This window comes from Triturus cristatus, chromosome 8, assembly GCF_964204655.1.
Source record: "Triturus cristatus chromosome 8, aTriCri1.1, whole genome shotgun sequence".
Lineage (NCBI taxonomy): Eukaryota > Metazoa > Chordata > Amphibia > Caudata > Salamandridae > Triturus > Triturus cristatus.
The window spans coordinates 978,066,725-978,092,323 of record NC_140591.1 but is presented as its reverse complement, the minus strand read 5'-3'; the positions used below and the strand labels follow the sequence as shown (position 1 = coordinate 978,092,323).

The following is a 25,599-nucleotide window of genomic DNA, read 5'->3' as shown; positions in this document are numbered from 1 at the left end:
GCTTGCCATGCATGGTCTTCTGTGCTGCCATGGCCCCTCCCACCTTCCCTGTGTGGTCAGCTAGCTGCTCCTGACCCCCTCCCACCTTCCCTCCATGGTCTGTGTGTATGCCATCATAGTCTCACTGTTGCTCTCCATGGTGTGTCTTGTTTCTAGTGCCCATCCTGCCTGACCTCCATGGTCATCTTGCTGCTCCTGCCCTGCCCCCTTGCCCCCAGCCCTCTGTTTCCATGTGCAGACCCCTATTCCCTCCCTCCTGGCTTGTCGGTTCCATTGTAAAGCCCCTGATCCGTCCCTCCTGCCCTTTATGGTCTGTTATGCTGCAGCTTTCTCTCCTGTCTGTCCATTATGGTCAGCTAGCTACCATTGCCTCTTTCCCCTCTGTTGTCTGTTGTCCATGTGCATGGTCCTGTCCCCTCCCTGTTGCTTTCTATGGATTGTTGTGCTGCACTCCCGTCCCGCATGCCCTGTGTGGTGTATTGTGCTGCTGCAAACCCTGATGCCTGCCCTGTAGGGTCAGTTTGGTGCACCTCTCAATGTCCCTCCTGTCCTCTGTTATCCGAGTACATGTCCCTACCCCAATTCCTTCTGCCTACCATGATCCAATGTACCATACTTGCGAACATTTTGAACTTGGTAAGAGGGAGATTTTGAAATAAAACTGGGGTATTGATTTTCCCCTTTGAGTTACATTGAAAAAGAGAAGATTGTAGACAGGAAACAGATCAAGTAAAGCCCATTTGAGCTTAAAAACATTGGACGTTTCCTGGCTGAAACGGGTCTGTTGGCATGTATGGTTGTATGACCACTGCCTCTTCCTTCTGCCTACAATGGTCTATTATATTGCCACAGCCTCTCTTGCCAGTCCTGTATTGTTGGTTATTGCCCCTGCCCCCCTTTCCACTGCCCTCCATAGTCTGTTGTGCTGCCACTGCCCTTCCTGCCTGCCTAGTCTGGTCAAATTGTTGCCTCTGCACTCTCCTACCTGCCTTCAATTTTCAGAGTCCGTGCCCCTGGCCTCTGCCTCTCAACAGTATCCCAATGAACAACTAGATTGCTAACATTATATATTTATTACAAAAGTGTGGAATGCCTGACTTCATCTTGATGTAATCAAAACTGTAATGCCTAGAGCATTTCCTTTAGAAATTACATATATGAGAGGGTCTTATTTGCATCAAAATTATGGTTAGTGCTCTAAAAAACTAAAATGAGGACATATTTTCTGAGTTTTCAAATAGCGACAAAGAACTTTTAAATTATTTGTAATCTTAGTTTTTTTATCCAGTTGACCACTTGATTAAATGTTGCATCCAAGGGGAGAGGGTGTGGTGTTACTTACAGATCTGCAGACTTTGCAACTGGGGAACCAGGTTGGAGTTTCTGCTTCAGCTCAACATTCTGTGATTCTGGTCAAATCACTTAATCTCCCCATGTCTACAACCAAAATGAATTTGATCTTGTGTGATGTAACAATGTTCATGTAAAGCACTCCAATACCTGACAAGTCTGCACTATATAAACCTGCAAATACACAAACAATAAGTGTTTTGCACACTTCTGTCATTGGGCTACATTTGGGCTACATCTGGGTGATATTTGGGCTACATTTGGGCTCTTTTGTCTCTGGTGGCCATTTTAGGAGATTTATTTGTTATGAAGTTTCCTAATTTCCTCATTTACTGCAGTCTCCTCAGTAGGAAATGCTTTCAGTTTTTTACTTTGATTCCATCAAGAAGGTATTCAGATATGTCACACATTTGCCATAAATTCTGAATGTTAGCATTCTAGTTGCTCATTAGATCACTGTAGTAAAGCTACTGCTCACCACGGAAGTCTGCTGCTAGTATTAGAAGTGCATGTTTCAGTCTGCATATCAGAATTTTTTAATGAAATAGAAGAGGATTTGAGAAGTCACTCAAAATGTGCCCTAATTTTTTTTCTTCAGCACTAATCATAATTTCTATGGCAAAATGAACCCCCTCATTGTGTTCCTTTTTAAATTAAATGTTTTAAGTGTTACCAGTTTATTCCAATCAAGATGGCTTCAGGTGTGCCATACTTTTGTCATAAGTAAGACAGTAAGCGCTCTAGTTGTTCTTAAGAACACTCTGGGACATTCTGTCATTGGGCTATACTTGGGCTACATCTGGGTGATATTTGGGCTACATTTGGGCTCTTTTGTCTCTTGTGGCCATCTTGGGACATTTATTTGTTATGAAGTTTCCTAATTTCCTCATTTACTGCAGTCTCCTCAGTAGGAAATACTTTCAGTTTTTTACTTTGATTCCATCAAGAAGGCATTCAGATGTGTCACACATTTTCCATAAATTCTGAATGCTAGCACTCTAGTTGCTCATTAGATCACTGTAGTAAAGCTACTGCTCACCAGGCAAGTCTGCTGCTGGTATTCAAAGTGCATGTTTCAGTCTGCATGTCAGAATGTTTTTATGAAATAAAAGAGGATTTCAGAAGTCAAAATGTGCCCTAGTTTTTCTTTCTGCAGCACTAATCATAATTTATATGGCAAAATGAACCCCCTCATTTTGTTCCTTTGTAAATTAAATGTTTTAAGTGTTACCACTTTATTTCAGTCAAGATGGCTTGAGGTGTGCCATACTTTTGTCATAAGTAAGACTGTTAGCGCTCTAGAAGAATTCGGGGGAAGGCAAGATGGCGGCCGCGTGATACCGAGTGAAGGTCGCTCCCGCTGCCGGGTCTGAACAGCAGTCTCTTGCATACACGCCTAAGGGCTAAAGACAAGCCTTTCTTTGATTTATTTTCTGCGATAATTTACTACTGATGGAGTTAGCTATCGTGGCTTAATACGGTCCTAACCCAGGAGGAAAAAAAACCCATGCTCACCGCTCTCCGTGTTCACCAGCCCTGGCTACGGGTTGTCTCCGCCTCTCTGAGCCGCGCACACCTGAGGGCCTGGCGGGTGTGGCTCGCGGTGGAAGGGAGGAACGGGAGGAACGAGGCTTCCGTGTTTGGTAGGATCCCTACCCGCAAAAACGGAAACTCTGCAGCAGCAGCAGCGAAATTGCCAGGAGAGCCGCTGATGGTTGGTTCTGGTGTCGGGGGAAAGAAAAATCCGACTGCTGACAAAGCGGACATCACCGGCAGATCAGAGAAGAAGGGGAAGCCGGCGGGAAGGATTCCAGCGGTGAGTGCGAGTAAAGCTTCCTTGGTTAAAGGAAAGTTAGGGGATAAAGTGGACAAGGCCTTTGAGAGACCATCCTGTAATAATCCTGTTAAAGCTATTAATCAAATAGGAACAACACCCTCTATTTTGGACAGTTCTGCACCGGTGAAAACGCTAACGGTCCCTGGGATGTTTGCCGGAAAGAGCAGGGTAGCTAAAAATCAGCCAGAGGTCTCTCCAGTATCTGTTACACATACTGTAGGCTCGCTAATGGAGGGAAATGAAAGTTCTTCGGATTTGGTGACTGAAAAGAATGTAGGGGATGCTAAAACTGCTGGGGGACTGGCTAATATTGAATGCTCCTCGGGATTATCAAATGCTAAAGTCCCTCAAATAAGCGGTGAAGTAATTAATAGAGAGAAACATGGGGGGTTAAATGACTCTGCTGTAACTTCTCACACTTTTCAAACCCCCATTGGCGGGAGGGTAGAAAAGAACAAGGGTCCTCTGCTGGAATTGATCGATGGGGACAGCTTCTTCTCTGTGGCAGAGGAGTCGGATATCGATTCTGAGGAAGGGTCGATTAATGAACACTCAACTTCCAGTAGTGAACCTGATAGCCCCCCGAGAACGGCGAGCACCTCTAAGAAGGCCTCTACCCGGGGCAATAATCATAAACCGGCTTCAAAGCGCGGTTTAGAGGATGAAGATAGTGAAGGTTCTGAAATCAGCAATAAACTTCAGTGGGACTATTCTCAAGTTGCACTGAGTTTGGCAGCCTTAGAGGAACCTAGTGCTCACAAAAAAAAAAAAGGGGGAAAAAAAGCGAAGATCATGAGGAATTTAATTCTCCTCCCTCTAATTCTGCGATTTATGCTTTGTTAAAATCAATACAAGGGGAGGCGCGACAAGAACATAAAAGGGCTCAACTTGCTACAATGAAGATCCAGGGCGCTATTCGAAGAAACACAAAAGCATGCACTGAGGTCATTGCCCGGACCACGGCATTGGAGGAAAGAATTGTTGATCTTGAGATGGGATTACAAAAGACTGATATCAAAACCACGTCAAATGATGATAGACTGGCTGATATAATGTGGAAACTCGAGGATTCCGAGAATAGACTTTGAAGAAATAATCTTAGACTATTGGGAATAGAAGAGAATGTTGAGGGGGCAGATATTAGAGGTTTTGTTTTAAAATTATTTAAAGCTGCCTTTCCAGAACTCTCCCAATGGTCATGGGACTCGGAAATTCAGAGAGTCCATCGGTTTCCCTTAACTTTGAAAAAGAACCCAGAACTGGGAGCCAAACCAAGAGCAATTCTGATTTTTTTTGGGAACTTTTTATTGAGACAAGCTATCTTTGAGAAAGCCCGTCCTGATGCCAAAAGATCTGCAGAAGGGCATACTTTTTTTGTTCGCCCTGATTTCTGCCATACAACAGTGGAAAGGAGATGGCGACTCCGATCACTGATTACTCCTTTTCAAAAGAAAGGGTGCGAGGTGTTCCTAATGAACCCCGCGCGCCTGAAGGTTATATTTTCTGGCAGAACACGGGTATTCACATCAGAAATTAAGGCTGAAGAATATCTTAAAGGACTTGGGGAAGGCTAAAGATTTAATTAATGTATTATATATGGGGTTGCTTTTTTCATTCTTGTCTTTGTGGGTATGCTGAATAATGGATTTTTGAGGCGGGGAGTGACCTTGGGTCACTCGGGCTAGGGTAGCCATCATATGGGTCAACTGACCTATATTGCCTGTTTTAGGGGGGGTAGGGGAGAGTTTTTGAGGGGTGAGGGGCTGCGGACAGAGATTTGTGTTGGGAGAAACCAGGAACCGATGGTTATGATAATTCAACTAAAGTTGAGCTTGTGTAAAGGGCCGAGCAGTGGCTACTGGATGTATTTTTCTTTTCTCTCTGTATGGCTAATTTAAGAATTTTATCAATAAATATTTGTGGACTTAATAATTCGTCCAAACGACGCCGGATAAGGGAAGATTTGCGTTTCCTGCGGGCAGATGTTCTCTGCCTACAGGAAACACATGTCGAAGCCAGTCAGCATAAACTTTTGGAGATTGAGGGATTTCAACTTGTGTCTTGGACTAAACTTGAGGCTAAGACTAAGGGTGTTGCAATTCTAGTTAGACGAGGAATGGTTAATATTACTCGCTCCTCTGCGGACAGCTTAGGTCGTTGGGTAATAGTCTCTGGTAATTTCCAGGGTAAAAATTTTACACTTTGTTCTATTTATGGTCCTGTTTTGGATGACCCTACTATAGTTAATTGGCTCAGCTTAGAACTGATAGGCTGGCCATCCCCGTTTATAATTTGCGGAGATTTGAATATTAATATAGAGTCTGGCACTTTAAATCAATTAGGGAGTGTTTATACTGGGAGGAAGCCTAGGGTATACCGTGCTTTAAAACACTTATTAGATCTGCATGGTTTAACGGATGCATGGGCTTTTTTTTATCCGGCTGACCCCGGCTTTACATATTTTTCTGCACCTCATAGAATATGCTCAAGGCTGGATTATTTCTTTGTTTCACCCGTACTACTTCAGGGTTCTGGTATTTTTAGATTTCCACGAGTAATGTCGGACCATAATCCGCTCTTGCTTGAAATAAACACAATGATCTGTAGGACTCAAACTAACATCTGGACGTTCAACCGTGCCCTGCTTAAGGATATAGAATATATCAATAATATGTCTTTATGGATCACTAGGTTTTTGGAAGAAAACATCGATAGTACAGGTATACAGAATCTCTGGGATACATTAAAGGCAGGGGTAAGGGGTGAAACAACACGGTTTGGTTGGGAATCTCAAAGGAAAGAAAAGGCCGAACTGCAACGATTATATATAGCACTTGCAGAAGCAGAGCAGAATCTGGTTATTCAGATACGGATGGGTGCTGATAGTGACGCTGCTCAAAACCGGATTATTTTAGCAAAATCAGCCATAATCGAACTTTCTCAGGCTAAGGCAGCCAGTAAATTTCTAATCTGGAAGTCTAAAATGTTCGAAAATAGTGAGCGAGCAGGGCACTTGCTAGCTTCAAGAATCAAAGAAAGAGAAATAGCCACGCGTATTCAAAATATTCAAGATCCAGATGTTGGTTTGGTGTCCGGGGATGAGGATATTTTGCTTGCCTTTCAAAAGTTTTATCAACATTTGTATAGTGAAGAAATTAGTGATAATGATATGCATCAGATGGAAATACAAGAGTATCTGCGGGAGGTTGGTGTTGACACACTACCTCCGGAAGAACGTGACGCATTAGAGGCGGAAATAAGTATGGAAGAGCTTTTGCAAGCTATAGATTCTCTCCCGGGCGGGAAAGCTGTTGGTCCAGATTATCTACCAGGAGAATTCTATAAAATATTCCGCCTCCAACTTACTCCTGTTATGTTGGCTCTGTTTAAGATAGTCCAGAAGGGGGAATCTTCCCCCGAGTCCTGGCAGAAGGCCCGAATTATTACATTTTTAAAGAAAGATAAAAATCCAATGGACATGGGCTCATATCGTCCAATTACGCTTATCAACAGTGACGTTAAAATCTATGCAAAGGTGCTCGCGAGGAGATTCTCTGGTGTGATCAAGTCGCTGGTCTCTGTCCATCAACACGGCTTCGTCCCAGGACGGGAAACAATCAATCATATTCGTCGCACAATTACATTATTTGATTATACCAGGGTTTCAGGGGATCCTATGGCCTTAATCCTGCTAGATGCGGAGAAGGCGTTTGATAGGGTCTCCTGGCCCTTTCTATGGGCGGTTCTAAGATATTATGGTTTGGGAGAAAGATTCATTACTGCATTACAAAGTATGTATAGACAACCCACAGCGCAAATTTCAATTATGGGGGCCCAGTCGGGAACTATTAATATTTCAAGAGGTACTCGACAGGGTTGCCCCTGTTCCCCTTTATTATTTGCTATTTATATAGATCCTTTAATAAAAAAATTTCTTTTGAATAACCTGATTAGTCCAGTAAGATCCAAGGGTGGTGAAACTAAAATACTGGGCTATGCAGATGATCTTGCTATCTTAACAGATTCACCCGAAATTGCTTTAGTGGAAATCCAAAAATTGACATCTCAATTTGGCAAATTATCCGGCTATCATCTTAATGAATCCAAAACCCAAATTATTTGTAATGCTAAGATCTTACTGACGGACCCCAGGGTTACTGAGACTGCTAATTATCTTGGGATTTTAATAAATTCAAATCCAGAAGTAATTGTGGAGATTAATATGAACCCTATGTTGTGTAGGATTGAAAAAGATGCCCGGAGGATGAACAATCTTCACCTAACACTCATGGGGAGATGCAATGCTATAAAGATGCTTTTTCTACCAAAAATATTGTATCTCCTCAGAGCTATCCCTGTTTTATTCGACTTAATATGGTTTAAAAAAATAGAACGTATTATCTCATGGTTTTTTTGGGCAGGGAAAAGACCCAGACGAGCCTTTAAATTTATGACTCTACCAAGAGAAAGGGGTGGCTGGTCTGTGCCTAATTTTCAGATTTATTATTGGGCTATTACCTTGAGACATATTTCTGTGCTGCTTGTTTGCCCTGATTTTGAGGAGCGGGAAAATTCAATATATAAACTTGTTTATGGAGAGGAAATTTCAGGGGTTTTATTTAAGCATATAGATTTTGCATACTTTAAACGTGTGAGGTTTAAAGGTCTATTAGCCGCTTTCAAAATCTGGACATCTATCCGGAAATTATTTAACATTGGTAGAATACATTTATACACTCCAGTTAATAGAAATAGTCTTTTGCCTCAAATTTTTGCTGATGGATATTTTAGAGAATGGAGGGCCCAAGGTGTTAATAAGCTAGGGGACTTGGTTTCGGATGATGGGGTAAGGACTTTTGAATACTTAAAACAGAAATTTAATCTTAGTAATCAACATTTTTTTAAGTTTTTACAGATCCGGGATTTTCTCTCTCGGAAGACGGTTAGTTGGACTTCTATTCCGCTACTTGAGGCTATCAAAGGTGGGCATTCCACAATTTCCTCAATTTATAAAATGACTAACGAAAAAAGAAAAGACGACCTGGATAAACATTTTGGTCAATGGCATACAGGATTGCATGTTGGGCAGGAGGTCTGTGAAAAATCATTACGGCTTAGCTATATTTCTACCCTAACCGCAAATCTCCAAGTCCAATGCTTTAAAACCTGGCATAATTTGTATATAACCCCACAGCGTATACATCAATGGGGTGGGACTATGGGAGTTAACTGTCCCAGATGTGGTGAGCTTGCGGTTGATATTATCCATATGTTCTCTTCTTGTCCCAATTTGATTCCTCTGTTAAACAAAGTTGAACGATGGCTGGAAATATTGTTTCACCGTACAGTTTTACTTTCATCTCAGGCAGTGATATTAGGGGTAACTGAAGTGGACATGACGCTCCCTGAGCAAAAGTTATTTTTTTGTTTCAATGGCTATACTTAGATTATGTTTAGCGACTGTTTGGCTAGATCCATCCCCTCCATCAGAACATGAGTGGTTTAGTAAATTTATAAATGTTGGGAAGTGGGAGCTTTTGGTTTTTAGAAAGAGAGGCCCAAGGGCCCGTAGAAATGGGGAATTGATTTGGGCACCTTTGATTAACTGGTTGGATTGTGTAAACCATTGATTCTTGAAATTAGTGTAGTATGATAGTAATGTATACTTATTATATTTGTATCGTGTACATTGTCTAAGTAGCTATGAATTTACTGAGTTAAAATTTTTTCTTTTTTTTCTTTCTTTTATCTATAGTCCTCAGCCCTCAAGGGTGAGTTGGGTGGGTCCAGGGTGGGGGAGGGGGTTAATATTGCTAAAATAAGAGTCATGATACAGATAATGTATTTGATGAAAATTATGGTTAAGTGCCTGTATTTCTCTTTTTCATGCTGTGATTTTTTTTTTCATTGTGATGAAGGATATCTGTGTCATGATACTCTTTAATAAAAATTTAAAATAAAAAAAAAAAAAGAGAAAGATAATGTGAATTTACAGAAAATATGCTCTCAGTTTAGCTTATAGATCACCTTCCAAACCTCTGTGGGAAAAGTATGAGAAAATAGTTTTCTCTCAAACATGGTTCGTGATATCACAGCAGAAGGTTTTTTCACATGGTAAAATCACCTTAGAACACACCACAATTCCTAAAATGAGTATGGTACCATCAACAAATGATTTATAATGTAACTAAAGTCTTAAAACCTTCTATTAACTGCAATGCTTTTTAATGAGGTGCTATCATGTATATTGGTCCCAAGATGGCTGCCAACACTTCTTGGATGAAGTACTGACAGCCAATCAGATCTCACGATGAGATGTGTGGTTAGGCTCCGCCCAGATATGTATGTGATTTTACTTTTGATTTTCTCAGGAACTACTGAACAGATTGACACCATATATGCAAAAGGCACATGCCTGACCTGAGGACTACCTCTTTGCCAAATTTCAAGTAATTCTGTTCAGGCGTTCGGGCTGTACCTTGGACTAAAGGTCCCTATGAAAAATTGCATGGGGAAAACGCGTTTTGGGACCCCCCTTTTTTCTCAGCCCCCGCTTGACGAATCCCCCCGAGACTTTCAGGGTAGGAGCGGAGCGCCCCACCTATTTTGAAAATTTCACGAGGATTCGTCAACCGGCACCAAAGTTATTCCAAATAGAATGTTGCGGATTTCCTATGGAAACACGGTCCTAACTATAACTATCTACTGGCGACCGCCAGTAGATAATATATATATACTAAACAATATATATATATATATACTAAACGCCGTCCAGTGGCAAGCAAGCTTAATTTATTTCGGAAGTCTGAATGCCTATAACTGACTGACAACATCAGTTTTAAAAATGTTACCTTCAGAATGGAAGACAGCGAAACTTTTATACAGGTGGGTCAGTGGAAGTAGTTGAATTTACCTTGAATTTTAACAAAGCCTGGTGCATCTTTGGCTCAACCCTTCCTTCCATCCCAACTCATAGCTACTGATATCTGACAGCCCTTTCTATAATCAGGTCACCTTTCACCCACCTTCGTTATCTTCAAGAGTTTAGACCAAAAATAACTACAGCATTTTTTTAGTTTATTACACGTTTGCTCGTTGGCCCTGTTGCAGACTGATGCAAAATATTCAAAGAGTATGCATATTGTACCAGTGGAAGAATGAATTCCCCAGTTTAGGTGGAAATATACATACTTGTGAAACTAAATCACACATGTCGCCTGCATACATATTAAATAATAGGTGTGCCTACACACAGCCAGAATTAGTAAGAATTTTGCAGCATAAATGTGTGTTCTAGCCTAATTTAATTTAAATTCAGGTATCAAAATAAACTAGTTGAATGGCCTTCAGTAACAAAGGTGGAATCCCAAAGGTGTACAATTTTCCCGTAGGAGGCCTTGATCTACACTGTACACAATAGTCCATGAGACAGTCAAGCAAACTTTTAGTTTTCTGGTCGGCATTTTTATCCAACAATGGTGAAAGAGACAAAACATAGTCTTTGTTTTTATGTGGTTTAATGAATGATATTTGCAGCTCCGTGTCCATATAGTCCAACAAAAAGAAATCATATGCTTAAAGTCCAGATCGAGGAGGATTTGATATTCAGACATGAAACAAATAAGGGGAATAACCACAAGGACGAAAACCTGAGGCTGCCTTAAACAGACTACTAAGGATTTCATTAGGAGAGGGGCACAGTTGCACCTTGTGTAGTTTGATGTCCTTATCACTACTTTCTGGATTATTATTGGTTCATCATCCTTCTTTAGTCATCAATGTTACTGGACTAGTCCTCACATGCACGTAAAGTTGCTTAACATGGCTAACCCAATGTTCTCCTGACACCGTCCTCATCTCGAGGTCTTGAACCATTGTCTAATCAATTTACAAAGCACCAAAATCAATTATCTGCTTTGGCAATCACCCATTAACCTAACCACTGCCTTTCTAAATAAGCCAAATTCTGTGTCTACATCAACCACATGTAATTGGAGTTTGCTAACAAAGCTCTGTTCTGTATCTTCTAGGGCACAGGAATACCTCTAATCCATCTTAACTCTTTATTAAGTCTGTCTTTCTTCCCCAAGGTGAGGGTCGGGTCAAGGGGGGGTGGGGAGGTGAACCAAAATCCCTTTCTCGACCACTTTCCTCCAGCCTCTGCCTTGGGAGCTTCTAACACACTAAAGTGAATGTGTTTGGGGAAGGGTAGGACATGTTATGCTGGGCAATCCTACTACTACTGTCGACTTTGTGTATAGTGATAACCAAGAATAAACATCTGTGTACTGCTATTTCTTTCCTTACTGTAGCATAGAAAGGGCACAACTGTGCCTACGTTAAAAGTCGTAGCTTTGTAACTACGCATGCATAGTTTGAAGAATGCATCCTTCTGAAAAGTTTAAGATAATGGCTTAATGTGACTGAAACAGACACCTAAAATGTGATTTCCAACTTAGTACCAGTCTTGCCATAGGTGGTAAACACCGATGAAGGACAAGTTGAAGGCACCTTTCTGAGGTCTTGCAGCAATTTAGGAAAACATAGATGCGTTTTTGCTTCGGGTCCCAACGACCAGCTGTGTCGTCATGTAAAGCTGAAGAGGCATCCTGAATTTTGTCCCCCGACTGAAGATTACAATATCGAGAGTCAGTCGTTTCTGAAGCAGCACCTGAAGAAGGCATGATCTTGGTTATGATCATTCCAGCAAATCTTCTCATTACTTTTCAGAGCAAAACCTTGTGTTTCAATGCAGGTTTTCAGGAATCCTCAGGTGACTGGAATCAAGGCTTGGAAGGGCTCTACTTAGAGTGTGTTATGTGTTTAGAGGCACCCTCGGATACAGGCGGTGCTGGTTCTGCAAACTGAGGTGGAGTCTAAGTACCTTTGAGGTTTTGTTTCAATGTCGGTTATGGAACCTAAATAGCCAGAAAATGTGCTCTTCCTCCATGTTCATTACTTCTGAAGGACTACAGGAGTCCTCGTCAGCATGAAAGTCCCCATCAGCCCTCAAAGTGGCTTCATCAGGAAATTTCGACTCCTTGATGGCATTGCAAGTTTACCTACGAACACAGCAGTAATGGAAAAGTGTGTTTACACTTCAAATGCTGACACGGCTAACAGATTTCTTCTTTGTGATTGAGAAAGTCACAAATTCTATATCCAATCCATATTCATTTGTGGCAATTTATTAGTCTATTGAGAATACATTCGAAACTGCATATTTTCCATCGCCTCTCCCCAAGGAGTCATTATCAAATGACCTAGAAGGAGAGTGCGAAGTCTTATGGATTTCATAAGTTATCGACGCTTCAATTGAAAGCCTCTTGTAGCCATAGGTGTTCTTCGGTATAGTCTAGTCATTGGCGCAAAATATTTAAAAAATTCACTTTTTCAGACAAGCAGTTTTGATAGACAGAACACCAAACGTTAGGTCCAAATTTTAAAGTGGAAAAAATAATATGATATGGAATCTGCGTGCTGACACACTGTGGGTTTCAACTAGGTGATCACAATAAAAAAACAAATTCTAGCTGACACGTCAAGAATTTTCAATTCTATTAAGGGCACGGAGGCGAGGATTATGCTTCTCTTTCTTTACTGAGTACAAACCAGCAGCCAACTAAACACTTGAAAACTTTATGGTTTGATTCTTTTATTGTGCACTGCAGAAAGGCAAATTCGTGAAAAACGGGCCACACTGGCACTACAGCAATACTGATCAGTGCATTTTTAGCCAACAACAACAAACAAAAGCAAATACAATCCCACCCACCACCCAGAGAGACAGGAAGGAAGAGGAAAGAAAACCGAAATGAAAAAAGAAACCACCCCCACCCTACCCCGTCCATACCAGCGCGGTAGCACTGTACCTCGCGGATTAGTGGTCCTGAATGCGGGTCCGCCTACTTAGAGGTAGCTGGCATCCTAAGGCTTAACAGGCAAAGATACCTCAGGCAATATAGCTTCTGAAATTCCTGCGCAAGTAGAGAAAGGAACGGCTGCCACAAGTCACCGAAGGAGGAGCCTTTCCCCGCTAGTGTAAGAGAATTTTTTTCCATGCCTAGTACGTGCCATTGCCGTTGATACCATCCGGAGTGTACAGGAATACGGGGGGTTCTCCAGTGAATTAAAATGTTCTGGACTGCTGTACCCAGTGCTATAGCTATCTGCTATCCTCTCCTAGATTTCAAAGGGTAAATGAGCGGGTTTGGCACCCCCAATAGGACATAGGCAGGAAACCTAGGGATTTCAGTGTCGAGGTGCTTGTCCACGTCATCTAAAATGTGTGTCCAATAGGTCTGAAGGTATTCGCAGTCCCATAATAAGTGGACCAGTGTGCCCCTTTTCCCACAGCCCCGCCAGCAGTCTGGACTTTGCATTGGGTCAATTTGGTGGAGCCTCACCGGAGTGTAATACCAGTGATAAACTAACTTGGTAAGTGTCTCCGTGAGGCCTACATGTGTTGCTGTATGGCGCGCTCGGTAGCAAGCACCTTCCCATTCTGCAAGGCTATGGGTACGTCCCAGGTCGTTCTCCCAACGCGCACGCCCCGCATGGTAAGTGTGGGTGTATCTGGACAGGAGCATCTTATATAGGTCTGAGATTAACTTCTTGTCCGAGGGACGCATGATAAGCCATCGTTCGAATGTGGTGAGGAGTCTAGTGGCCTGAGAGCAGTTGTCGGGGTGCATAGCCCAATGTCGAACTTGTAAATAATGCATACGTTCGGATTCCGGGAGGACGTAGTCTGCCCGAAGCTGCGAGAAGGGGATGATGTCACCCTTTGCGAACAATACACCTAATGCACAACACCCGGCTTCTTGCCACAAGCGATAGGGCTGATGGCTCATCCCTGGGCCAAAGACAGGATTGTCCACCAACGAAGTGAGTGGAGATGAGAAAGTTGTCAGGTTATGACGCACGCTGGTCCGGTCCCAGACTGTGAGAATCGAGCGTGGCACCTCGTAGGCATAAAGATTGGGGGGACAGAGGTTCTTGAAGAGGAAGAAATTTTCATGAGACGTGCCGGCCACGGCTCGGTCTTGGAAGAGCCATTGTTTTTCAGATGCAGCCCGGCTCCACTCAACCACATACCGGAGCTGCGTGGCGTAGAAATAAAGCGTGCGGTCTCGGATGCCTAGGCCACCTAGGTCATGAGGCGGGGGAAATCCAACTGTCTGCTTGAGCCGTGGTTTGCGCCATTGCCAGATAAAATGGGAAAGTTCCGACTGCACCCTATGGAGCCAGTCAGTTGGGGCCGGCAGGGGAAGCTTCTGGAATAAATAGAGAATTTTGGGGAGTATTGTCATCTTGACGGCTGCCACTCGCCCCAGCCATGAGATCTGATGGTGTTTCCACCTCTGTAACTCAAAGCGGATGTGAGAGTGAAGAAGAGAGTAGTTAGAGGTACGCATGGCCTGTAGAGTCAGAGCCAAGTATATACCCACATAGGGAACGGTATCTGTGGACCACTGTAGGGGATAACGAGCCGGCAGGGCTTCCTGCTCCTGGGATGGCAGGGAAAGGTTCAGCGCTGTAGATTTGGTCAAGTTAACCTTGAACCCGGAGGCGCCGGCAAAAACGTCCAATTCTTCCAAAAAGGGACCCAACGCCTGCTCAGGATTCTCTAGGGTGACGAGCACATCATTGGCATAGAGGCTTATGGGGTGTGTATCCATTCCAAAGCAGATGCCCGTGATCCGAGGGCAATCTCTAACTCTCTGAGCCATAGGCTCCATATAGAGAGCGAAGAGCAGGGGCGACAAGGGGCATCCCTGCCTCGTACCTCTATTGATAGGGAAGGGTGTGGAGGTATGCCCATTGATCCGCACTGTAGCAGTGGGAGACCTGTAGCAGTTAAAAATGTGTGTCCGCATCTTCTCCCCAAATCCGAATTGTCTGTTCAAGATACGGCCAGTGAACCCTTCACCGCATCGATGGTGAGGCGCATGTATTTCCCAGGGATGCGAGAGGCCTTCTCTATGATGTGCGCAACACGCTTTGTGTTGTCACCAGTCTGTCACTGCGGAATAAATCCGGCCTAGTCAGGGTCCACTATTCCCTGTATGTAGGGGGCAAGTCTGCTGGCCAATATGCCGGTGTAAAGCTTCAGGTCTACGTTTACGACTGAGATTGGCTGATACGACCCACACTCTGATCTGTCCTTCCCTGGCTTAGGGATAACGGCTATCGCGGCTTCTAGCATGGAGGCGGGAATTGCCCCAGCCGTTGCAAAAGAATTAAAAAGCCGGGTAAGCAATGGGGCAAGAGTCGTGCAGAACTGCTTATAGAAAGCCGCGGTATAGCCATCCGGGCCTGGTGACTTGCCCAATTTCAAGTGGGAGATGGCCGTGATAACCTCCTCTGGTCTAATCTCCCTCTCAATATGAGCCGCTTGAGATGGTTTCAGGGTAGGGATACGGGCCTGTGCGAGGTATGCCTCAATAGTGGCTCCGTCAAGAGCTTGTGCATCATAAAGTTGGGAGTAGAAATTACGGAAGGTCTCGGCAATGGTCGTATCCTCCGAACATAGTTCCCCTACTTCGTCTCTAATTTCCCGGACACCCTCACGCATTCGCACCTCCCAGAGTCTATGTGCCAGGAGACGGCCGCACTTGTCCCATCCTGTGTAAAAGGAATGCCGCAGCCGCATTGCTGCATATTCTGCCTTGTCTCTATCAATGGCTGTCAGTTGTGCCCGGGCAGCCGTCAGCTTCCGCCATATGCGGGATGATCTGGTGCGCTGGTGCATCTGCTCTAACTCCTGCACTTTCTGTGTCAGTTCATCCCTCTTTGTTTTGCGGTCCGCGTTATCTGTGGAGGAGATGGCTAGGACCTCTCCCCGAATTACTGCTTTGAGAGCTTCCTACCACGTAGATAGGGTGGTATCTGGGTTGTTGTTATGGGCAAGGAAGTCCTCTAGGGCTCGCTGCAATTGGCCCACTGGGTCATGTCTGTGCAGTAGAGCATCTCGGAAGTGCCAATGTCGGACTGGGCAGTGGATGTGTGGTAGGGCTAGTACAACCTCAATCGGGGAATGTTTGGAATGGGCAGCCGGCAGAATGTCAGTTGAGAGCATTGCGTTGCGCAGTGCCTTAGAACCTAGGAAATAATCTAACCTAGCATAGGTTTTGTGGGCGTTGAAGTAGTATGAAAAGGCTCGTGACCGGGGGTTGCCGCACCCTGCTGGGCAGGGGTTGTCTGGCGCTCGGATAAAGAGATCTTTGAGAGAGTTCTCCTTCGCAGTGGATTAGTCACGTTTGCTTGGGATGATGTCATGCTCAGGTCCCCACGCTGGCACGGCCCTGCCACCACGTGTCAGCGAGGGCGGTAAACCTCTATGGTCGCACTGCACTCAGCCAATGCGGATGAACGTCGATTGTGTCACCACCGGGGCAGCAGGTGGTCAACGGTACTCTGCGTGGCCTCCGGGACCTTCAGGGTGGTGCAAGAATCGCACAGTAAGCGCCCAGCTGCCACACAGGCTTCAGTTCAGACTCGCGTCTCCTGCAAAAGTCCCCCTAAGCAGGATGCAGGCTGACGCGGAGAGGGGGCAAAGCCAGGACGCGCCATAGTTCCGTAGGACTCCCACGGGCAGGGAGCCCGGAGTGTACGGTATTGGAGGTTGAAAGCTGGAGGCCTCATAAAGCAGGGGCCCGGCCCGAGAGTCTGCACCACAGTGGCCAAATAAGTAGGGGCGGAAAGTACGTTCCAGGCAGGCAGAGTTCCACTGATGCCGCCTCCAGCAAACAGGCCACCGCTCAACCACGGCCCTCCAGCGGCCCCAGGAGACAGGGGCCACAGCAAAGAAAGGGGGCAGCAGAACTTACCGCCGTCGGTTCCAGGACGTCTCGCGAAGCCGAGGACCAGGATATCGCCTGGCGTTCACCGCACTTGCTCCAGGCCAGGAACCCTCTCGAGGGTTGTCACGCTTCCCAGGTGCACCCTAGGTAGGCCGCCGCTCCGTTCAGGGTCCGGTCGTCAGGGCTGCCACTGATCGCCAAGCTCGTCGCCAGCGGGCCCCAGGCAGCAGGATGTGCCCCCAGGTCTGGTTGTCCGCTTCCGCCGCGCCTCAGCTTCTCGCGGCCGAGCCCCGTCGGTCTCGACTGCAACGGGCGCGGGAGTGCCGCCCCCAGCGACATGCAACGTCCGGAGAACAGGCCCGGTCCGGGCCGAGTGCCGCAGAGATGTCCACCGAGGACTGGGGAAACTCAGCTAGCGGAGCGCCGGGTGTCACCAGGCAATGTGATTCACATTTCTGCCGTCTCTTGTGCGGATAGACGCCAATACTGGTGCTTATGGTGCGACGGGTTGAGGAGAGAAGGCAGAGCGCGTCTTAGCTCTCCGCCATCTTGGCCACGCCCCCACTTAAAAACTTTAAACTACTTGGATAAATATAAATATAAGTTTAGTATACTTAGAGTGTAAATTATATTCTAGGTTAGCGCAGACAATTGAATGCGAATGAGAGGAAGACTTACTGCTGATGACGATAACAAAGTAAATGAAGGTATGTGTGTGTTATAAAATGTGGTTTGGGTCCACGCCACTTTTGCCTCATGTGCTCCGCGGTGTTAATACGGTTTTTATATGGTTGTTTCGTTATAGGAGACAGATACAGGAGAATAAGGTATTGTTTATTCATTTAGGCGTGAAGCTCTAGCATGGTTCACAGTTGGGAGAATGGTGCCATCACGTAAATGTTATATGTTCACAATCATAATGGTGGATAAGCAGATGTAATGAATATCCAATCATTGGGGCTAAAATTGTTAAAGAATCTAAAAACGTGTAAACACAAGTTGATAATAGTGTGAAATAACACAGCATGTTTATTTCCTTTGCACATGGAAGCAATGTGAGCTATTTGGTATGAATTAAGGGGGTTTCTATACTCCAATTTATATTATTTATTACTTCCAGCCCTGAGGAAGTCGCATGGGTTAAATCCCTTATCGACGAAACGCGTTGGGAGTGGAAGAATGTTTGTGAATAAAGAACTTGGAAGATTCAATTGAAAATAAAAGGAAGAAGAGAAGCCCACACTAATTTGTTCCTATTTTCGTTGTTGTTACAAGAGACATTGAATGTTATTTTCACGTGTGCTTCGACAAGAGAAAATACATATCTCATGAGCCCCACAGCCCAATGTCTCGTCCAATCATAGAGACTCTATCTCCTTATAAATATCCTTATCACAAAAGTCCATCGTCTTTTTTTGCGAACATCAACATAAGGCCTCCAACCTAAATCCAACAAGAAACTTTTGGCGAACAACAACTTGCCCTGTTCCATGGACGGAACCAAGTTCAACAGACGGAGGCGAACTTTCTTCGGAACCATTCAATTGACCAGCAACCAGAGAATCCTCTGTCATCTTCATGTAGATTTATTATCCGTCCCTGAGAAAAGAAATAGAGCATACTATAGAATCCTTCGCAGAAAAAAGAAATCATCTTTGGTGGGAAAGTTCAAATAGAAAAAATAGTAACGAAGCAGTGTATCACAAGCACTAACAAAACATTTGAAATATCACGTAAAACTTCAACAGAGTTTAATTTTTGCGGGTGGGATAATGCTTGACTCCGTTTCCTTAATAGAACTGAAAATTCTTGACAGTTCAGCTAGAATTTTTTTTATTCTATGTCAGGTCCGGAGGTTTCAGATCATGCTAGTTTAAAGTTAAGCCACCACCATCGAGGCAACATCCACAATAGGTTTATGATAAAATACCTTGAAAGTGGAGTCAGAAGATGAATCTGCCGTAATCATAATGTCTTTCAAACGAGAACCAGTAGAAAAAGCCTTAGAGTCCATAGCCTCACGCACAGAATGTGCCCCCAGAAAGTGATACATAATATCGGGCTTCTGCCAGCAGCCATTTAACCCAATGGGCCAAAGTTCCCAAAGAGACCGGGTGGAAAGGCTTCTGTAGAGAAATGAGCAGTTGACTTGCAGAGTCTCTGCGAAACTCACGGGTACACTCCTCATACAACTTAAGACATTTAACCACACAACTTTTTATTATGAGGGAAAGCAGGATAACTAATACATCACGATCCAGTTTTAGTCCATATTCAAATAGAAACCCAAGAGGAAGTAAATACTCTACCTGCTAAGTTCAAGGCCTTCACATTCAAAACACGTCTACATGAAATGAGACACAAAAGAAGCATCAGCTTCGCAGACAACTGTTTGTCAGAAAGCCCTTCATTTGTGGGCCAAGTTCTGAGAATGTGAGAGAGCTTTTCGTTTGCAGGCTGAGCTCTGAGAAAGTGCAAAACGACGTCAATATCCCATAAAATAAAATATTTTGGTTGAAGAGCAGAGTACAACTGAATACCCCTAAGCAATTTACATATTAAAGGATGTTCACCCACCGGTTTACCATCCAGATGAGGATGTCCAGTGGAAATAGGAGAAAAGAAGCTGTTTATAGTCCTATATGCTAAACCTAGACTAGCAAGGTCTGACAGAAATTTACAATCATGTGGATAACTGCCCCCAAGGAATCCACCCTCCGTTGACTACACCAACATACCCATCAGCGCCAGGCCACCTCATTTCGTTTAAGTGTAAAGGGAGTCCAAGACTGTGACAAGAAGAACATAGCTTTGTGCAACACTCCTAGCACTTGCAAGCATCGTTGGAAAGTCTCCACACCATGAGGGACATGCGCTCCTGAGTCACCAACGGGTGAGGGAGACCCATCAGGTCAGAGAGAAGATTCGGGAAGTTGAGAATCCACACCAGTGGTGCTCAAGACAGTGACATCGCAACAGGAAGCCAAGAATGGGCCTTCCAACAAGGGGTTACTAGGACCAACTCTGCAGTCTGCCGGCTCACCTGAGAGAGCACTCTCTGGATCATAGAAAAGGCAGGGAATGCATACAGAAGATCCATCGACGAGGACTGGAAAAAGAATCCGAATTAGCCGCCAGGGGATCTGGTCTCCAACTGTAAAAGATCAGGAGGTGGGCATTTAGACGGGATGCAAACAGATCTATCTTACACGGACCCTAAAGTGATTCAGCTCGTGAAAATTCTGGGGATGAAGCCTCCAATTGATGGAATTGCGCAGGAACCGAGAGTTCCAGTCCCCTATCACATTGGGCCGACCCGAAATATACTCCGCCATCACCGAGATCTGATGTTTGAGACAATAATGCCAGAAATCCTTGGAAATCTCCACCAGAAGACGGGATCGAGTCCCGCCCAGCCAGTTGATTTACTGTACTGCCAAGACGTTGTCCATTCTCAAAAAAAGGCAAAAATCGTTTTGCATGGGGAAAGAGAACAAACTGCACAGGACCTCACCAACAGCTCCAAGTAAATTGATGTGGAGGTGAAGCAAGTCTGGGTACTACCTGCCAAGATCCTCAATTATATAGTTGATGTGGCAAGGGCTCTGCTCAACTCTTTCTTGATAGACATCAGTTTCTTTAACGGTAACTGGACTGGGCCTTGACAGAATTCACCTGAAAATCCAAGAATTCTAGGGTCTGGGAAGGAATTGTGATCAATTTTTCTGAGTTGATGACAAACCCTAGATCATGAAGGAGCTGGATAGCTCAAGAGAGGTGAAGAAGAACCGTGTCCTTGCTCTGCACCATGACGAGAATATCATCCAGATATATAATCAATGTTACTTTCCGCTCCCATATATATCGGACTACAATTAGAGTCAATTTGGTGAAACAACAGGGAGCGGATGAAAGACCAAATGGCAGGGCGTTAAACGCGTACCAGTGAAGGCGCCAGCGAAATTTGAGAAACCTCAGATGGGGAGAAAAGATGGGGATTGCCAAATAGGCCTCCTTGAGATCAAGGCGGACCATCCAATCTCCCTCCTGTAAGATCTCGAAGCAACTGTGTGCTCTCCATTTTAAAGTAGCGATACACGATCCAAGAGTTGAAATGTTTGAGGCTGAGACTCTAAAGTAAACCTTGGTCCTTCTTCTAGACCAAGAATATTGTGCTAACGAACAAGTTACTTACCTTCGGTAACGATGTATCTGTAAGAAACATTAGTTAGTTAGATTCCTCACCTTAGAATATCCCCAGGCGTCAGGCTGGATCCGGAAAGATTTTCATCAGCAATACCCCTTGCGCGTCGCTAGGCGTCGTCTGCAGCTCCGCGTCCGTCGTCGGCTTCGTGCGCCGGAATGACGTCGTCAGAGTACTTAGACGCCGCCCTCGCGCGCTGACGTCAGTTCTTGTACATAGCTTTCCGCACCAGGAACGCAGAGCCATGCAAGAGACCGACACTGGTGCCAAAAAAATCTAGGGCCCTGAAAAGGATAACCTTAACCCTAGATGTCGGTTCGCAGAACGGGGAGGATGGGTGGGTCGGTGAGGAATCTAACTAACTAATGTTTCTTACAGATACATCGTTACCGAAGGTAAGTAACTTGTTCATCTGAAAGAAACACGTTAGTTAGATTCCTCACCTTAGAATAGATACCCCAGCAATACCAACCCCGGTGGAAGGTCTGCGAACCAAGATCATACCAGAAAGTCCTGGAGAACAGAACGGCCAAAGAAGTCGTCTCTCCGGACTTGGCTGTCCAGGCAATAATGCTTGGCCAACGTGTGCAACGAGACCCACGTTGCTGCCTGACAGATGTCCTGCAAGGGGACTCCCCGACCCAGGGCAGTCGTCGCCGCCGTGGCCCGAGTGGAATGGGCCCTCAGCCCAACAGGAGGTTCCTTTTTAGCTAAGGAGTAACAAGCTTTGATGCACACAATGACCCACTGAGAGATGGTCCGCTTGTGCACCGCCCGCCCACGTAGCCAACGAAGAGTTTGTCATCCACCCGGAACTGCTTGGTGTGGTCTAGATAGAAGGAGAGTGCACGTTTTGGGTCCAGACGGTGGAGCCGCTCTTCCTCTTTCGAAGGATGTGGAGGCGGAAAGAAGGTGGGCAGCGTAACAGACTGCCCGATGTGAAAGGCAGTCACAACCTTAGAAAGGAAGGAAGGGCGAGTGCGGAGCACAACCTTGTCCGGATGAATTGAAAGGAAAGGAGGCTTAGAAGAAAGAGCCTTCTAGCAGAGGTGATGGCTACCAGGAAAGCAGTCTTAAGTGTCAAGAGACGAAGAGGACAATTATGAAGTGGCTCAAAGGGAGCGCACATCAGTTATGTCAAAACAAGATTCAAATCCCACTGAGGCATTACGAAAGGGACAGGAGGAAACATGTGAGTAATGCCCTTAAGGAACAGAGAAACAACAGGGAATTTGAAGAGAGAAGGCTGATCAAGAAGCCGAAGGAAGGCAGAGATAGCAGAAAGATAACCTTTAAGAGTGCCCAGAGCAGAGCCCTGCTGGGCCTAAGAAAGAAGGAAGAGGAGAACCTCAGAAAGAGGGGCAGAAAGGGGATCCACAGCCTTTGCTGTGCACCATGCCACAAATTTGTTCCACCTACAGGCGTATACCGTTTTAGTGGAGGGACGCCTGGCTGCCAGAATCACATCGCAGACTTCAGGAGGCAAGTCAAATGACATCAACTTTCGCCGCTCAATCTCCACGCATGAAGGTGGAGACTGGACAGGTTCGGGTGGAGAACCGTCCCCTGCTGCTGCGACAGAAGGTCCTCCTGAAGAGGCAGTCGTATCGGGGGATCGATTGACATACTGAGTAGCTCGGGATACCAGTACCTTCGTGCCCAATCTGGAGCCACCAAGATGACTTGGGCCCGGTCGCGCCTGTTCTTCTTCAGCACTCTGGGCAGAAGTGGTATAGGCGGAAAGGCGTACAACAGACCGCAACTCCACTCGCGACGAAAAGCGTCCCCGAGCGAGTGCCGCCTTGGAAACTCCAACGCGCAGAACTGCTGACATTGCGCGTTCTCTTTGGTGGCGAATAGATCTAACCAAGGCTCTCCCCACTGCCGAAAGAGGCCTTGCGCCACGTCCGAGTTGAGACGCCATTCGTGATCCACCATGCACCGGTGGCTGAGTTCGTCTGCTTTGGCGTTCAGAGAGCCCGCCAGATGTTGAACCACCAGGGTGATGCCCTGATGTTCCAGCCAGGTCCAGAGGCGCAGAGCCTCCTGACAAAGGGTCCACAACCCCACCCCGCCCTGTTTGTTGCAATACCACATGGCGGTGGTGCTGTCCGTGAACACCTGCACTACACTTCCCCGGACAACAGGAAGGAACGCCTTCAGAGCAAGTCGGATCACTCTCAGCTCCAAAAGGTTGATATGGAGCCGAGACTCCGCCGGAGACCAGAGTCCTCTGATCTCCGCCTCCCCCATGTGGCCCCCCCATCCCAGGAGGGACGCATCCATCACCACTAATTGCTCCGGGTGGGGTAGGGAGAGGGATCTGCCGCTGACCCAATCGAGGTTCGTGAGCCACCACTGCAACTGTTTTGCAGTGCCCTCCGAGATCAAGACATGGTCGGACAGGTTGCCCCGATGCTGGGCCCACTGAAACTTCAGGTCCCACTGCAGAACCCGCATACGCCACCTGGCGTGATGCACTAACAGGATGCAGGAGGCCATCAGACCCAGAAGCCGCAGTACCAACCTGACCAAAACCCGGGACAGAGGCTGAAAGATGGGAATCAGAGCCTGAATATCCCGGACCCGCTGCTCCGGAGGATAAGCCCAGAACTGCGCCGAGTCCAGAACCGCCCGATGAAAAGGAGATTCTGGGAGTGACTCAGATGCGACTTCGGCACGTTGATGGAGAATCCCAGCAAATACAGGAGGTCGGCCGTAGTCTGGAGGTGGGAGACGACTTGCTGGGGCGAGCCCGCCTTCAACAGCCAATCGTCGAGATAGGGGAAGACTGGAACCCCTGATCTGCGCAGATGAGCTGCGACCATCGCCATCACTTTCGTGAACACCCGAGGGGCACTGGTGAGGCCGAAGGGGAGCACAGTGAACTGAAAATGCTCCTGACCCACCATGAACCGCAGGTAACGCCGGTGGGCTGGCAGGACTAGAATGTGAAAATAAGCGTCCTGCAAGTCCAACGCTACCATCCAGTCTCCTGGATTCAGGGCAGCCAGAACCTGAGCTAGGGTAAGCATCTTGAACATCTCCTTCCGGAGGAAGGCGTTGACGCTCCTGAGGTCCAAGATAGGGTGTAGGCCCCCTTTGCCCTTCTTGGGAACCAGAAAGTAGTGGGAATAGCAACCACGACCTACTTCTGGACCAGGAACGCGCTCAACGGCCCCCTTGGCCAAGAGGGCTGCAACTTCCTCCCGTAGAAGATTCAAGTGATCCCCCAACATGTGGTGGCAGGGAAACAGCCATTACAACGCGGTTTTTACCACGCAGTGCAGTTACATCGCATGCGTTACAACGCATGCGATGTTACAACGCTATGCCATTACAACGCAAGTCTGTACATCGACTTGCGCTAGATGGCGTGCTAACATTACAAATAGTGTAGTTTACTATCCCAACACCTTCCCTACTGTTAAGTGGACTGGAGTTGGAATAGTAAATTACACTTTTTTAATGTTAGCACGCCATCTAGCGCAAGTCGATGTAAAGACTTGCGTTGGAATGGCATAGCGTTGTAACATCGCATGCGTTGTAACGCATACGATGTAACTGCACGCGTGGTAAAAACCCGTGTTGTAATGTCATACATCCGTGGTGGCACTGTGGTGGCATGGCTGGAGGGGTCGTCTCGAAGGGGAGGGAGTAGCCCCTTCGGACGATTTGCAGCACCCACCTGTCCGACGTGATGGAATGCCAGTGGAGCAGGTGATGGTGAACTCTGCCTCCCACTGGCGTGGGATGGGCCTGAAAGCACGGACTAGGAGGGCTTTGAGGCGGATGCTGCCGGGGTTGATGTGGACTGACCGGCACGTTGACCCCCGGTATCGCCTCGGCGGAATCCACGTCCGCGATCGCGTGCAGGTTGGATCTGCGGCCGGTGGCTAGGCGGACGTGAGGGGGCACCCCTTCGTTGGCCACGAAAGGGACGAAAGGCGGAAGTTTGCGGTCGCGGCCCCGAGAGGCCCAAGGACTTGGCCGTAGCCCGGGAGTCCTTGAAGCGCACCAGCGCACTATCCGCCGTCTCGCCAAAAAGGCGAGTGCCATCAAAGGGCATATTCATGAGGGTGCTCTGGACATCCCCTGAGAAAGACGTGGACCGCTGCCAGGCGTGGCGACGGAGCACCACCGTGGTTGACATCACCCTACCCAGCGAGTCCGTAGTGTCTATTCCACATCGTATAGCATGTCGTGCTGCATCCCGCCCGTCAGCAAGAGCCTTGGCGAGCCACGTCCGGGCCTCCTCCGGACACTGGGGCAGCACGTCCTCCACCATATCCCACAGAGAGTGGGAATAACAGTCCAAGAGGCAAGCGGTGTTCAAGGAACGCAGTCCCAAACTAAGGGAAGAGAACAGCTTCTTACCGAACTGCTCTAGCCTCTTGGATTCC

The 25,599-nt window shown here is 46.4% G+C and overlaps 1 protein-coding gene across 4 annotated transcripts in view; it reads right to left on the bottom strand.

Moving 5' to 3' along the window:
• BCLAF3 (BCLAF1 and THRAP3 family member 3) overlaps nucleotides 1-25,599 on the bottom strand; it is a 604,159-nt gene that overhangs the window by 200,684 nt on the left and 377,876 nt on the right. Inside the window, exon 10 of one of the 4 annotated variants that reach the window (XM_085622517.1) lies at nucleotides 18,567-18,591. The exons of the other annotated variants lie outside the window; for them this stretch is intronic. Within the exon in view, the coding sequence (XP_085478643.1) occupies nucleotides 18,582-18,591 (10 nt within the window). The 3' untranslated portion in view covers nucleotides 18,567-18,581. Of the gene's footprint in view, nucleotides 1-18,566; nucleotides 18,592-25,599 lie in introns of those variants that run through there. 4 annotated transcript variants of the gene reach the window in all.